Source organism: Sminthopsis crassicaudata, chromosome 5 (genome assembly GCF_048593235.1).
Source record: "Sminthopsis crassicaudata isolate SCR6 chromosome 5, ASM4859323v1, whole genome shotgun sequence".
Taxonomy (NCBI): domain Eukaryota; kingdom Metazoa; phylum Chordata; class Mammalia; order Dasyuromorphia; family Dasyuridae; genus Sminthopsis; species Sminthopsis crassicaudata.
The window spans coordinates 18,857,450-18,873,156 of NC_133621.1; the positions used below are offsets into that span (position 1 = coordinate 18,857,450).

Consider the following 15,707-nt stretch of genomic DNA (forward strand, 5'->3'; position numbering starts at 1 on the left):
TAAAGAACTGAATCAAATTTATAAGAATACAAGTCATTCCCCAATTGATAAATGGCCAAAGGTTATAAACAATTTTCAGATGAAGAAATTAAAGCCTTAAATTAATTAAAATAAAATTTAAAATTAAAACACTTTAAATTACTATTGATTACAAATGCAAATTAAAACAACTCTGAAGCATTTCACACCTCTCGGATTAGCTACAATGACAAGAAATGATAATGATAAATGTTGGAGGGGATGTGAGATACTAATCCATTTTTGATAGAATTGTGAAATGATCCAACTGCATTCTGGAGAGCAATTTGGAACTTGCCCAAGAAGCCATAAAACGGTGCTAACCTTTGACCCAGGAGTGCCACTACTGGGTCTGTGTCCCAAAAAGATCATAAAGGAAGGGAAAAGACCCGTATGTACAAAAATGTTTGTACTAGCTTTTTGTGGTGGCAAAGATGGAAAATGAGCAGACTCCCATCAGTTGGGGAACGGCTGAATGAGTTATGGCATATGGATGTAATGGGATATTATTGTTCTACCAAAAAAACAAAACAAAACAAAACAAAAAAACAACCCTGATTTTTAGAAAGGTCTGGAAAGATTGCAGGGGAACTGATGCTGAATCAGAAGTGCACATTCTCGCCGTTACCGTATGCAGGGTGATGATTAACTAGGACAGATCAGGTTCTTCTCACCGGTTGTGATCCAAGGCAACCCCAGTAAACCTGGGATCCATTCTCACCCAGGGAGAGAACATGGAGACTGAATCTAAATCGACACTTGCTATGTTCCCTTTTTCGTTTTTCTTGTTTTTTTTTTCCCTTGTGCTTTTCCCTTTTGTTCTGATTTTTCTCTCCTAACATAACTGATAAGAAAACATGTAAATAAAGAAATGTGTATAACTAAAAAAAAAGGGGGGGTTACCTATAATTGGAGAAAATAAAGAGAAAGTGGGACTAGAAGCGGTTTCATTTTGCTGGTTTTCTTGGAATAGGGTTTGGGAGGCTTGTGGATAGAACGGCCCGGCCCCGCCTGCTCCAGCCCAAGCAGAGACGAGAATGGCCACGAAGGCAGGAGCTGGAATGGGGGCGCCCTCTGCCACAGCTCCAGACCTCTTTGCTAGGGGGCCTGGGGGAGGGGGGCTCCGACGTGGGAGTTCGGCGAGGTGCACTGGGTCAGTGACCCCAGGCTTGGGGAGCAGCCCGGAGAGGCTGTCCAGCAGAGGCTGCCCAGCCTCATGGGTGTGGCTTCGTCCAGCGAGGCTCTGCAACCAGAAGCAGGTCAGGGGGGCGGAGGGCGCATCCTGGCTGGAAGGGCGCTCGGGCAGTGCTAAGGCCTGAAAGATGGGAGACGGTTAAGGTGAGAGCGACTCTGGGAAAGTGGGGAACCGAGCCAGGCCCCGGAGGTCAGTCCCTGGACTTCCCTAGGACTAGCTCAAAAGTCCACTCGGCCTAGTCCTCTGTGTAGCTGCTTAGAGGCCCCGATGGCGCACCCCTGGGGAGGGGGGAGGGGCGGGATGCGGTCCAGGGTGACTCTAAAGCAGTGAGCACAGCACTGACGCAAGGGCTGATGGGGGCTCGAGGGTTCCGACTCCTGGCACCCGGCGCTCAACCAGGTGAGGGGTGCGAGTGTGAACTGGGGCTCCCAGGAAGAGCTTAATAAGTGCTCGTTCGTGGATTGCGGGCCTCACTTGTGCCCAAGGAGAAGTTGCTTGTGGGGTAAGGCATACTGTACGTGCTCGGCAGGGGCGCTGGATTCTCTCAGATGCCTCCCCCTCCCACGTGGGCCTCACTTTTGCTCCGGGGGACACCTGACTGACAGACCTTGCTCCCCTTCCCCCACTTCCCATGCGCCGGCCTCGCTTTCGCCACGGAGGCCTCCAGACTGTGGGGAGCCCCTCTTTGTACCTCCCCCTCCCCGCGAACCTCGCTTTCGCATGGAAAGCCGGCTGACGGGCCTCTCTCCCCGTTCCCCACCCCCACCCTTGCTCGAGCCTCGCTTTGGCACAGGAGACTGTCAGACCCGGGCCTCCACCCTCTCGACCGCTCCCCCCCACTCCCCCCGCCCTTCCTGTGCCGGCCTCGCTTTCGCTTGGGGAAGCCACATGACAGACCTGTCTCCGACTCCCCTCCCCATCCGTGCATGAACCTCACTTAAAAGTTGCCGCTCCTGTCGCTGCTGATAGTCAGGGGCACCGCTGTAGGCTGACGGGAGGGGAAGGGTATTAGGGGGGACGCGGAGGTGGTCCCACGCGTCACTTCCGCTTTCCCACTGCCTCGCCCTTAGCGTGTGAGGAGCACGAGTCGCGCGCGCCCGGGAGCTAGGCCGGCTCGAGGCGTGGCGCGAGGCAGTGGCAGCGGGCGGCCGTAGCCGCGGTGCACGTCGAGGCGGCGGCAGCGGAGGCTGCTTGGGGGCGGGGCGGGTCATGCCGCGGTTGCGGTCGCGGGGCTCGGGGCCCGCGCGGCCTGGCGACGGCGACGACGACGGCGGCGGCAGCGACGAGGCGGAACGGGAGTGGGCGTCGGGCCGCCGCCTGTGCACTCGGGCCTCGGCCTTGTCAGCAGGGCCCTGCCCGGAGTCCGCCTCAGCCAGGCGGGACAGGAGGAGGCGGCGCCGGCGCCGGCGCGCCCGGGAGACTGTGGCGGCAGCCGCCGAAGCGGAGGAGGAGGAGGAGGAGGAGGCGCCGCGGCGAAAGCGCGGCCGCAGGCCCGGCGCCGGGGAGGCCCGGCCGGCCAGCGAGCCGCAGCCGCAGCCTCCGGGGCGCGGGCTGAGCCGGGACCGCAGCCGGGGCCTGAGGGGAGCGGGGCCCTGTGCAGCCGGGGACGAGGCCTCGGGCGAGCAGAGCCTCAGCGACGGGTCGGGAGAGGAGCGGAAACAGCGGAGGCGGCGCAGGCGGAGCCGGAGCCTGGGCCCTCCCTGGGCCCCAGAGCAGCCGCCGGTGCCGGGCCAGGAGGAGCCGGAGCCCAAGGACAGAGGTGGGGCGTACTCGGAACGGGGAGCGGGGTGTGGCCGCATCCCCATCTGTAGATGGGGAAACTGAGGTTAAGAGCTCGGGCCCGGGCCGCAGGCGGGAAGAAGGTAGCGTGTGGGCGTGGGGCCTCGGATCCTGCACCTTAGCCTGCTCCCCGGACTGGCCCAACTGTCTGTTGCAGAGGGAAGGCTTTAAAGTGGTTAGAGGTCAACCTCCTTTTAGTTGAGAAGATGTCCTTACTGAACCCTTTATCTCTAAGTTTTATCTGAGAGCCATCTGAAATACTGATTTTTGGTTTTTTGGTTTTTTTATTTAGCAAAGAAAAAAACTAAAGAAGACTTAAGTGGAAAAGATGAGCTTCCGCCAGCAACTGACTTAAATTTGCTTTGTGATTGTAGCATGAAGGAATCATTAATCAGTTCTGAATCTTTTCAAACAATGGAGTCCAGTGCATTTAAAAGCATGGCTTTAATGCAGACTTTGGGCAAGGAAGACTTAGTACAATGTAATAAAAGAAAAATTAGAATCGCAAAGCCTAAAGGGTTAGAAACCTCCTCTCCCAAAGTAGCTGAAAACAGGGATGTACAGAACACTTTAGCAGAGTTCCAAGATGGGCTGTATAGGGAGAGTTCCAATTATTCTCATAACAGCCTGTCACCTACAGTAGAGATGGGGCCAGTGGTTAAAGGTGACAGTAATTGCCAACCCTTTTTAAAGGATTCTAGTGATGAAAGAAGTCCTGCTTATAAAAGTGGTGAGCATGTGCATGTAGCAGAAATGGCCTTGAAGATAAAGAAAGAGAATGTGGAGAAGAGTGATGTGAATGGTACCCCTCATCTTCTGCTAAAGGAAGAAAATGCAGGAGCGAAAAAATCATTGCTTGAAGGAAACAAAGAAGGATTACACCAGAACAGAAATAATGGCACATTTTCTTGCTTTCAAAGTACAAAAAACAAGCACTCCAAAGAAGTTAAAAGAGGTGTTGGGAGAAAACCCAGGAAAAGGATGAGATTATCCGAAAAAATGGATGAAACAGTTCCTGAGATAAGTTTCCAAAATGTGGATAATAAATCAGATGAGTTGTTGTTGCAAGCAAAGCAGATGTTCGCAGAAAACAAAGATACTTTAGATTTTAAAACAAATTCAATTCTTTTAAGAAAGGGTTCCTCTATAATGGATAATTCTCTTAGTTCTCAGGAAATCACCGAAGAGAAGAATTACAAGAAAATGAGCATAAGACACCATGCAAATGATACATTTGAGAAAACATTTGAATCCGGTGGTAGAAAAGAAAGAAATAAGACTGTTCCAGAGCCCTATGACCATAAAAGCACAAAGTCAGATGAACACCTTAAGTTGGTGAAAAACCCCATAGTGAAACTGTCTCGAGATATATTTGACATTGTTGATTATCATTGTGTTGAAAAGAAAGCTTCAGACGATTTAAAAAGTGAAACTGAAGAATTAAAACTAAGCTGTAGAAGAGCAGTTCCAATGACTGGGAAAAGAATTTGGCCTTATTATTCATGTGCTAGGACATCTGTTTGGTGTCATAAAAAGGGTATCTTAATTGAATCAAATGCCTTTCCTTCTGCACCTCAAGAAAGTCTATGTGAAGATAATTCTGATAGGCTGCTTCTAAGTAATGAACTCTTAGTTGATAATGCTCAATTAATGTTACAGGGTTTTGTTACAGAAGCAAAGAAAACACCTTCAAGTAAAGAAAAAGGGGACATAAAAGGTTTTTTGTCTTCTGTTACTGGGCTAACATCTCCTTTAATGGATATAGAGGAACACGTAAACAGCAATAACAAAAAAGGGAAGTCAGAAGATGTGAGTAGAATTGAATCAGAGGTGATTTCTAATGGCAATGAAAATGCTCATTCAACTAATGTGACCCTACATTTGGCGGTAAATCCAAGAAAAGATAAAGGAATTTCAGCAAAACTTAATCAGTCCTCTTCTCAAGATAATCAGGATGTAAACAATGTTGCAGGCAAAATTATGAGTCGCAAAGCAGCTCTTGCCCAACAGACACTTGCAGTGCCAAATTTAGTGAAAATGCTAAATACTGGGCGGCTGACAAACTTTAAAATCCCTTTACTCAAGAATAAAACAGAACCCAAAAAGGAGGTAAATGTTAAGGCAGAGAAGGAAGCCTATAGTCCCCTGGAGCTCCTTGACAATTTCTCTACAACAGAAATTAGGCAGAATAGGATGAAAGAAATTGGCAGTACAGTAAATTCAAGCCAGCAGTCTCTGTGCATCCCAGCTGGTGTCCCCCTAATGCAAGCAAATCCTGATGAGATCTGCAGTAAAAACTCTAGTACTTTTTCTCAGAGCTTTGTGAAACAAGCTAAAACCAATCCACCTGACTTACTTTCTGAGGCTGTCATAGAAACTATAGTTCCTACCTATGAGAAGAGTGATTTTTCTTCTGATTCTGGTTATATAAAGAAAAGCCCTTTATTAAGCTCACCTTCCAGGGGACCTCACTTGTTTGATTCTTTTATTTCATCTGGAGAAGTTGGTGAGGAAGGATCCAGAAAAAGCTTTGCAGAAATTAAAGTTGCATTTCCAGATATACTTCAAGCTTATGAAGATGATGTCCTTGTAATTGATGTAATTCAAGATGATCCAGACCTCTTTGGAATTGAAGGAGAACCTTTATTCACTTCAGATGATGCTTTTAAAAACCAAGAACCTAATAGTGCTGAAGACTTCCAAGAAATTGATTCGAAGCCTATGAAACTGCAAGAGAAAAGAGACCCAAGCAATGACTCTGGGTATGCCTGTCAGCATGTAAAGAGGTACCTTTTTAGATGCAAAATATTGCAGAAGTTCAGTTTTTGTTTTTTATTTTTACTTTTTTGGTTACAATAATTTTTTTTCAGTTACCAATAAGCTGGATAGTAGGTTTGTTTCTTTAATGTAATTTCAGGTCACAGTATTGAGACAAGGAAATAATGATAAAAGCAAAGTGGAAGTAAAGCTTTACCTAGATCTTAGAAATTAGATTAGGTATAAGTATCAGAGGTACATATATGATAGAAACTTTTTTGCCACTACATTTATACATCAATAGCAAATATTAAAATTTCATATGTAGCTAATGGAAAATATTAAGCAGTAATAACAAATAGGGTTTCCCAATATACTTCAAATTCCTGGTTTGTTTTGTTTTTTTTTTTTTTTAAATATCTTCTGGATTAATACATTGCCTTTCCTGAAAAGTGGCTCCTCTCTGGAAACTTAACTTTTGTGGTTGGTATTTCAAATAGTTGATGTCCAAGAGAGTGGCTTTTCACTGGGGGAAAAACCTTATTTGTTAAGGGAGAGATTCTATCTTCCGTTTTTCTTAAAATCTTTAAATGAATTGAGTTTAATGTTCTGTATTTACATAGATAAAAGTAAAAAACAGATGAAACTATGGAGTTATGTTATAGACTTTATAAGTTTATATAGAATTTATGTATTTGAAGCTTGCACTTATTGTGATGAAATATTTCTCTTTAGTCACTGCACTTACACAAGATTTCCTAGGAGGACAAAATATAACAAATACTCCACTTTAAGTAAATATAATCATGGTCAAATTCTCATTTTCCAGACAGGAGATGTTAAGCCTAACATATGATAGTAAGTAAAAACATAGGAATCTTGTTGGGTATAAATATATCTCATATTATTAACCAAGTACTGACATTGAGGTGGTATAGTGGCTAGAGTTTAGTTTAGAAAACAACCCCTAGATGGCCACCACCATTTTTTACCAAGGATGCATATTTAATTTATATTTGAATTTCATTGAAAACTATAGGTACAGTACAATCCTAAAAGTTTAAGGTTTAAACAACTTTTTTAGCCATTACTTCATTCTAAAATAATGTCCTGAGAATATAGAATTAGAAGGTGACCTTACAAATGACCTAGTGCAAACTCCTGATTTATTCAAAGTCAAATCTTAAGAAGTAGGAAAGTCAAGATTTGAAGGCAGTTCTTTCCTAACTCTGGAGCTTTTTTTTTTACACAATTTTGCCTCAATTCTCAAGGAGCTGTGAGCATGGTGAATTTTAAGATAGTTTTGAGTGAACTGTTTGAAATGCCACAAAATATGGAAATAATCACAAATTGGCTACCTTGCATTTTACTTCATATCTTACCTACACTTCATGTCTTTGAAGATTTCTAAGTTGGACTTCTCCCCCCTTAAAAAAACACCTGATCAACCTGCACTCTTTTCTGTATGTCAAGAGATTAAATTATTTCCATGGTATTTTTAATGGTAATCACAAAACATAATTCCATACATTCAAATGCATTTCCATCACTTATGTAGTTTTCAAACTGGGTAATAAATAAATCTCCTATTTTTTTTGTGAGTGAGGCAAACTGGGATTTAGTGATTTTGTATTGGAAAGGCATTACCTTCTGTCTCTGCACAGAACAGCATATTGTACATTATTTATATTTAGATAATTATATTATAGATGTAAAACTAAGTGTGTGAGCATTATGTTAACCTACCATGAAAAGTTACTTAGAATTCAAGAAGTAGTTTGTTTTTAGTATTCAGAAACTTGATTTCTTAATGCTTTGGAAGTACATTGTTTTATTTCTAATTGCTTTTACATCACTTGGTGCTTCATTTGTTTCCTTCCCAAGCTCTGAAATTTGTATTAGTCTAAAGATAACATTAGTTATGTGAAAATTTTAGCTGGAATACCTTTTATTCTCTTAGAAGGGAAGCTTAAAGTAGATTTTATAAGATAAAGATGATCAGTTTCCATGCTAATTTAGTTCCTTCCAACATGTACAGCTTATTATATTCTTTTTATTGTACAGATTTATATGAATCTTTTTTGTTTTTATTGGGATTTTTAAAATTGTCTAAATTCTTAGATTTAGAACTAAAGGAGAGATGATGTTAATAGTTTTTAAACATCTTTTATTTCAGTTTTTCCCCAACTTTATTTTAGTTTTTCTTCTCAAAAAATGTTTGTATTTTGTAATAATTATGTTATTACTATTGTGTTTGAGGATAAAAAAAAACTGATTTAAGGTATCAAATGTTATGGGTATTGTAGTCATTGCTTAAACATACTTGATTAGTTTTGTAGATTGCTCTTTCCGTCTAGCTTTATGTGCTGTCACTTCAATTGGTTGTAAGATAGTAGCTGGCAGAGTGGATAGAATGCTAGGCCTTGCTAAGTTCAAATTTGACCTCGGACATTTGTTAACTGGGGCAAATCACTTTACCTCAGTTTTCTCATCTGTAAAATGAGCTGGAGAAGAAAATGCAAACTCTCCAGTTTCTCTCACAAAATTTTCCCATATGGTCACAACTGATAATAGTTGGTTGTACTGTCCTAATAGTTGCTTGTTGAGTCCTAACATTTCATCAGAAGTTTGTCCATTTGTTTAAGAGATTTGAAAATATTTGTTTAATGAGAATATCAAATACTTAATTCATCTAACTATCACCCTGTTGGATTCTCATTGTAATTTGCATATTTCTTAATTTAAAGACTGCCTCAATTTTTATTGTTAATATCTGCTCTTTAAAATTACCATCATAACCAAGTCTCACATTTTTATATTATAAGTAGATATTCTTCCTCATTACTGTAATTTATAGTTTTGTTTTGTTTTGTTTTTTTGCCAAGTCTCATGAGAAAGTTAAAGGAGGAAATGCAAGACTGTGCTCTATAAAGAGAGTGGCAGATGTCATCAGGAAGAGCAAACCTTCCTCTGGCTCAAATGAGCATCTTAGTCCTTGCTACTTTATAGACACAGGCAAAGGAGCCTTATTTTTCTGGTAACATATAAAGGCCCTAGATTCAAACTTGAGGTCTGTTTAGAAAGAAACAGAATCGAAATCTGAGATTTGTAAGAGACTCTATAGTCATGTAATCCAACCCTGTGATAAATTATAGGAGTTATCATCTAGTCTTTGCTTGAAGAGCTTCCAGGGTTTGGAACTACCACTTCTCAAGGCAGTCCATTCCATTTTTGAGAAGCTGTAATTGTTACAACTTTTACCCTTTGCTTCTGGTTTTGCTTCCTGGGGCCAAACAGAACAATTCCAATCCCTCTACATAGTAGCCCTTCAGCTACTTAGATAGCTACCATGTCACCCGTGTCTGGGGTCAGTGTACAAGATGGCTTGAAGAAGGGAGACTGAAGGCAACTAAGTTTAAAAGAGTGTTGCTGTGATGTATAGTAAGAGATCAGGGGTCTTTGTGAAATGGAAAAGGAGACAAGAACAGGCAAAGGTTTAAAAAAAAAAAAAAAAAAAAAAGTTTGGAGATTAGGTGACCTAGGTATTTAGTGTCCTTTAACAAAGACAATTAAGAGGAGGGGCAATCATGTAGGCATGATGGCTTTCCTGCCTGAAACAAGAAGTTTCAGTCAAAAAGCATTTTTGCTTAACCATTATGTGCTAGAATAATTAATATGCCACATGCTACAGTTACAAAGGAAAACAAATAGTTTTTGTCCTTGAAGTTCACATTCTAATAGAAGCGGACATGTACGTATAACACAGGACATATCCAGAATAGATTGTTAAAATGAAAATTCTTTGTTCAGGAAAAGAAAGTGTAAAAGGTTAAAGACAAGGCAGAAAGGCATCAGTGGGTTGGCCACTCTGGCTAGCCCGAGATTCAAATGAGAATTGCTTTTATAGATAATCTGCCCAAATAAGAGCAAGATTATTCTGATGGGTACAACTTTCTAAAAAAGGATGGGCCATTGCTACATCATAGGAAATTAAATTAGAGAGAGAAGGACGCACATTCAATAAAATAAGGTCTAGGGAAAGGAGCAGAAGACTTGCTACACACTGTCTGCCGACTCTCTCAACAAAAAAGACCAGCAACACTGGAAACAAAATGGTCACTAGGACTGAGTCTGCAATAGACTTAGATACTAAGTCTTGAAGGAAGCCAGAGCAACTAAGAAGATGGAGGTCGAGGCAGGGCATCGAATGGAAACAGCCAGTGCAAAGGTACACATATGGGAGGTGGAGTAGTGAATGTAGAGACAGCAAATAGGCTAGAACATTCATGGAAGGGAATAAAGTACGAGACTGAAATGGTAAGAAGGGGGAAAGTACTGAATGATTGTGATGAATGAGACACGATCATGACCTTCAGGAAAATTCTATTGACAGCAGAGCAGAGGATGACTTGGAATCAAGAAGACCCATTAGGCTCTTTCAAGAATCCTCAGGAGAGATAATAGGCCTCTCAGAGTGATAGATGGGAATAGAAATAAGGGGTCCTTTGGGAGTGATGTTTTAACAGATTATATATGTAGAATGACTGAAAACAAGGAGTTGAGGATGACGCCCTCAAAAGAGATAAAAAACCAATCCCACAACAGTAATGAGGAAGCACACTTCCTTGGCATTATCATTAGAAATGTAAGCTGAGACCTAGATTCTGCTATCCAGAAGCTTATGATCTAGTAGTAGAGAAAGACAAATCCAAAAGAACTCAGATGAGAATTGTAATTTGCCAACAAGAAATCTTAAACCATGTTGTTTGAGGTGTGGAGGACCAATTGGAGGTAGCACCTAAGCTGGGACTTAAAGGAAAGCAGGCTGAGGATGTTTAGGAGAGATGGCGGTGTTCCAGGTATGCAAAAGTCCAGAGAGGAAAAAAATTAAGACATTTGCAAGTAGCTGTTTTTGTCTGAAACAAAATGATAAGGTGGTTTTGTAATCAGGAACCCCAGAATTCTCCAGCAAGTAGTTTAAAATGAAGTTATCAATTTAGTTTAATCTACAGAGATGGCAACAGTTGAGAATGACTGCAAAGGACTTGGACTCATAAGGAAGATAACTGGGGGGTATGAAGAATGTGGGGAAGATGTCAGGTGAGATTCAAGTGGATTTGCAGAAAGGTAGGAAGGAGGCAGTGGACAGAAAGAGTAGACTTGTTTTGGACTTTGTCTTTTCTTAATCCGTATATATTAAAAAACCTTCTTTCCCCCCATGGAAAACTTTGGGGATAACCTGGATCAGAACAAGGCATTGCAGGCATTGCCTGGGCTGTAGTCTTCATCATCAGAGACGTCCTAGAGCTGTTGGAGTGACTCCCGAATCCTTGTTCCAAAGCCAAGTTCGCTGCCAAGGGCTGGCTTCAAAAAACACTTTGCTGATGTCAAAATGGGAGAAAAGCCACTGTTGTTTTAAACTGTAAAGATAGCTGTGTGTTCACAGCTGCCAACTGTTAGACTCAGTTTAACTCCCTCGCTGGGTTTGTTGCAATGTTCAAATGGGTCACGAGGGCCTATTTGTAAGAGTTCACCTACTTTGCTTATACTTTATGGGATGTAGATCCAGATTGCTTCTATTTTTTATTACTTATAAAGATGCAAGTCATGTTTCTTCTAGTTTACCAAATGTTAATTGGAAAACCACATTCTATCTGTTTCCTACCTGATGATAATTATAGCACATGCTAAAGTTATATGAAAAACATGCTCTTTGCAGTACATGACCAGGGAGTATTTAGTACTAGTCTTGGCATTGGGGGAAAAATTGATTGTTTTGTTGTTGAATGATTTCATAGGAAAAATATTTATGAATTTTACTCAGCCAGCTGTATGTTAGCTCAAACTGAACTTCCCCCAAGTCATTCCTCTTTGCTCACATAGACTCAAACCTTAAGGCCCTCCTTCGAGCATTTATTGTTTTTCAGTTCTCTCCATTTAGGGTTTCCTTGGCAGAGATACTGGAGTAGCTGGCAATTTTCTTCTCCAGCTCATTTTACAGATGAGAAAACTGAGGCAATAAAGAGTGAAGAGACTTAAGCCCAGAGTCACACAGCTAGTTAGTGTCTGAGGTCATGTTTGAACTCACAAAGATGAGTCTTCCTGACTTCAGGCCCATCACTAACCACTGCACCACCTGTGCCAGTTGCAGGGCTAAACCCTAGCATTGTGAAGTTTAATGAGAAAAAAATGGTTTCAAATGCTTGCTTCTCTTTTTGCTGTCTGTAGGACCCCTGATTTGTCTCCACCTCCCCAGGAGGACCTATTTCCTCATTGTCTTCATGTTCTGTAATATCCTTTCTAGCTACAGTGCGATCTTCATTCCCACCTATGGAGATTGAATCCTATCCAATTATCAGCTTCATCGCAATTTTTTTTCCCTCGGTGTAGTTTCTACACTGTATTTTTGCCACTTAGTCTTAGCACCTCATGTTCAGATTAGTCTAATAGTCTTCTAAATGGTCTCTGTGATTCCTTTAATTCATCTAGCATATGAAACATTTTCTATGTGTTGTTTCTCTCATAGTCCTTTAGGAACTTCCCATAGAAAATCTTTGTTGGAAAATGTGTGTGCTTTGTCTTTGCTGCCTTGGATTCTTCTGGGGTTTTGTCCCAAGATCCCTGGGCCTTCTTGTTGTCTAAAGTTGGGAGAGTTAGTCTGTGCCTGGTGCAGGCCTGGGGGTGTAGGCCTGTCATTTTGATGGCTAGTTTGGGGCCTGAGTTTTAGGAAGCCTTTTCAAAGCCCTTTCAGCCAAAACATAGTACAAGCATTTTGTAGTTGCTCTGGAGCTTTGCTAGCTCAGGCCAAGTATGATTCTTCCCTTAATAAAAAAGGGAAATCCAGTATCTTATGAAACCTATTTGGGTTCCATCAGCATCTTATGGTGGCCTTCTCTTCAGCAGAACTCAAGCTCTGCTGTTTTGACTGCTAAAACTGCTTATTTAGCTTTGTTCATTTGTAGAGCAGAAATCACTGCCTTGTTCTGATTTTAACGAATGGGGAAGGTTTTCCAGGAGAATAGCTCTATCTGACATCTTCTTTCTCCTGCTCCTCCTTCACTCTGTTGCTCTGCTCAGGCTTCTTTGTTTCTCTTGCTGTGACTTTGCTCATATTTTCTTGATCTGGAATGCCCCCCCCCATTCTTTTTACCTTCTCAATTCTATTCCAGTTCTAGTTTTCCATAGAAAACCTTTGGATTATTCTAGCTCTGAACTCCTACTAAAGTACTTGTGTTTTACTTCATTTTAAAATTTAAAACAGGCTTACATTTGTAACTAAATGCATTAGTCATAGCCTTCCAATTGGAATCATTAATTCCTTCAGGGCTGGTTGCTTCGTGCTTTTCTATTCCATATCATCCATACAGTGATATGCATGTTGCCTGGAACAAAGTAAAATAATTAAATTTATTTGACATATAAAACTTCTTACTTTTTTCCATTAAAGACTTTTTATATGCAATAAATCCTTTTGCTAAAATAATTTGTTTTATTTGATTTGGCATTGATTTCATAAGATTTTGACACATTCTTTAATCATTTATCATGAAACCACATTTTTATCTCATTAGATGATGTGTATCTTTGATGATCCAAATTTTCAAATCTGGTCTTCCTTATAGCGCATGGGATTTGCAGTGGTGTTTAAATTTGGTGAGTTTAGTTAAATTTAGGTGAATTCAAGTATGCATCTCCCTGTCTTAGATAAATTTCTTAATCTTTCGTTAACATGGGACACGATATAAAGTGATACTGCTGTATTCCATCTCCATTTGAGAATTTCTCTAATTCTCAAACAGTTCTGCCTTTCAAGATAATATTTATCAGAATTCATTACCCCCTCAAAAGGGATAAGACTTTCAGGCTCATTGGAAGTTAGGGAAAAAAATCTCCAAAACATTGGGAATGGTAGTGAATGTTTTATCGGTCTGATGAAGGCATTTTGATCTTAAAGGCTGACCAACCTAGATTTCTAACACATTTTGGTATAACCTTAAGTGAAAATGTTAACTTTGTCAGTTAAAAATTGCATTTGTATTGCTTTGCCCTTGACAAAAGTTCTTTCCAAAATAGCATTTAGTAGCTGTTTGGTCACACACACACACACACACACACACACACACACACACACACACACACACACACACACGTTTGCCTACTATTCTTCTAACCCTGAAAAACCCATACTGTACTACAGATCCATACTGAACTCCTCTAGCTAGCAAATTCCTCTGAACATAACTGAGCAATTTCACTTAATTATTGGTCAGTTCTTGGTTTTTTGTTTTTAGCCATCCTCTGCACTTAAATGTGATTTGATTTAATTTAATTGTGGACTTGAATAAACCTTTAAACACTTGGCTTCCCCATGCCAACAGCTGCCTGAGGATCTCTGAAAGTCCTTGACTTTGACTCTTTAAAGGATACAACTGTGTAACACTTCCTTGGAGTGATTGTCATTGTTAAACAGCATTAAAAAAACAAAAGAACAATGAAACTTCATGGTTTCCTGCACTCAGCAGACATAGATTAGATTTAATGAACGATAGGGAAGTAAGCTCCTCCTATTTGATCTTGTGGAGGTCCAAAATTCTGAGTTAGCCTAGCATGCGTGACCATTGCTTTCTTAAAATGAAATCGTGAGAATCTTTCCTCCCCTCTCCAAGTAATTTGTATTCTGCCATAGCTCAGTGCTAAGAAATTACTGATTTATATAGTACTTTATAATTTTGTAAACTGTTTTACATCCATTATCTCACTTGCACTTTGCAACACTCCAAGAGTGAGGTTGGTTACAATAAGAATTAACTCCATTTTACAGGAGAAGAAACTGAGGTAAAGTATTTCCTTTAAATAACTTTAAATGATGGCTTGCCACTTAATTAAGCTGAGAGGTCATTCTTCTAAGATTGTTTTGTTTTTAAGTGCTTATCACCTAAGATTATTATGGAGTTGAGAGGGACAGTTTTGATAGTTAACAAATGGAAAAAAGTATGATTTCATCTACACTCAGTATTCACCAATTCTTTCTGGAGGTTTGTTTGTTTTTTTTTTTTTCCCTAGTTCTTTCACTTCTCTATAGCTTTTTATAGCCCCTCTTTCTGAGAATACTTACTTCCTTGGCTTTCCAATCCCTGTCCTCAATGTCTTTGGCTTGATCAGAAATTATCATTCATTTCTTCTCTTCCCCCTCCTATATGTAGTTAGTATCCCAAGTCCATCATCTCTTTTCTGTGTACTCTCTCAATGATCTCATTGGCTTCCAGGGATTTCTTTATGCAAATGATTACTTAGATCTCTGTATCCAGCCAGTCTCACTGGCTCTCCTCAGTTTTGAACACCACCTGTCTGTCAAACAATGCCCTGTTGGTATCCCACACGTATCAAACTCACATACTACCATCCTCGAATTGTCCAGCTTCATAATCTTGGAGTCCCTGACTGCCAAATAGAGTGGGAGAGGGTTTGTGTCCACAGAGTTTGTCCATTGTCCTGAAGTTCATCCTCTGGAATTTTATGATTACTAAGTGCTAGTTGTCCTTTATTTTCCCCTCATAGTACATGACAGATCCTTTATATTGAGCAAACATTAGAAACATTCCACAGTACCCTCTGGGCATTCATGATTGATTCTTCAGAAGTGGGGTAGGGGCATTCTAAGGGTTATAACAAGGTACCTAAGAGAATGTTATATTCTTCATTTGATGTTAGTAATCAGAGAGTGTGTGAACAAAGTTGTCTCTCTGATTATTATACCAGGAAATCTCTCTTGAATCTTCAGGCTCTTCCTGTTAGCATTTATATCCAGGCAGGCCCCCAGCCTTGGATCATTCCCATCATTTATTGTGACCTTTGTGTCTACACGGGTGCGTAAATGAAATTGACTGCAAATTGGTGTTGTATATATAGCCTCACCTGGGCCCTCACTTCTTCTAGGCAGTCCCACTATTATTCCTTT

General features: G+C 40.9%; 1 protein-coding gene across 1 annotated transcript in view; it reads left to right on the top strand.

The window, feature by feature from the left end:
- The first annotated feature begins 1,570 nt into the window (after positions 1-1,570).
- TOPAZ1 (testis and ovary specific TOPAZ 1) overlaps positions 1,571-15,707 on the top strand; it is a 68,857-nt gene continuing 54,720 nt past the window's right edge. The window contains exons 1-2 of the mRNA XM_074267099.1: positions 1,571-1,612; positions 3,285-5,778. Of these exons, the coding sequence (XP_074123200.1) occupies positions 3,368-5,778 (2,411 nt within the window). The 5' untranslated portion in view covers positions 1,571-1,612; positions 3,285-3,367. The remainder of the gene's footprint in view (positions 1,613-3,284; positions 5,779-15,707) is intronic.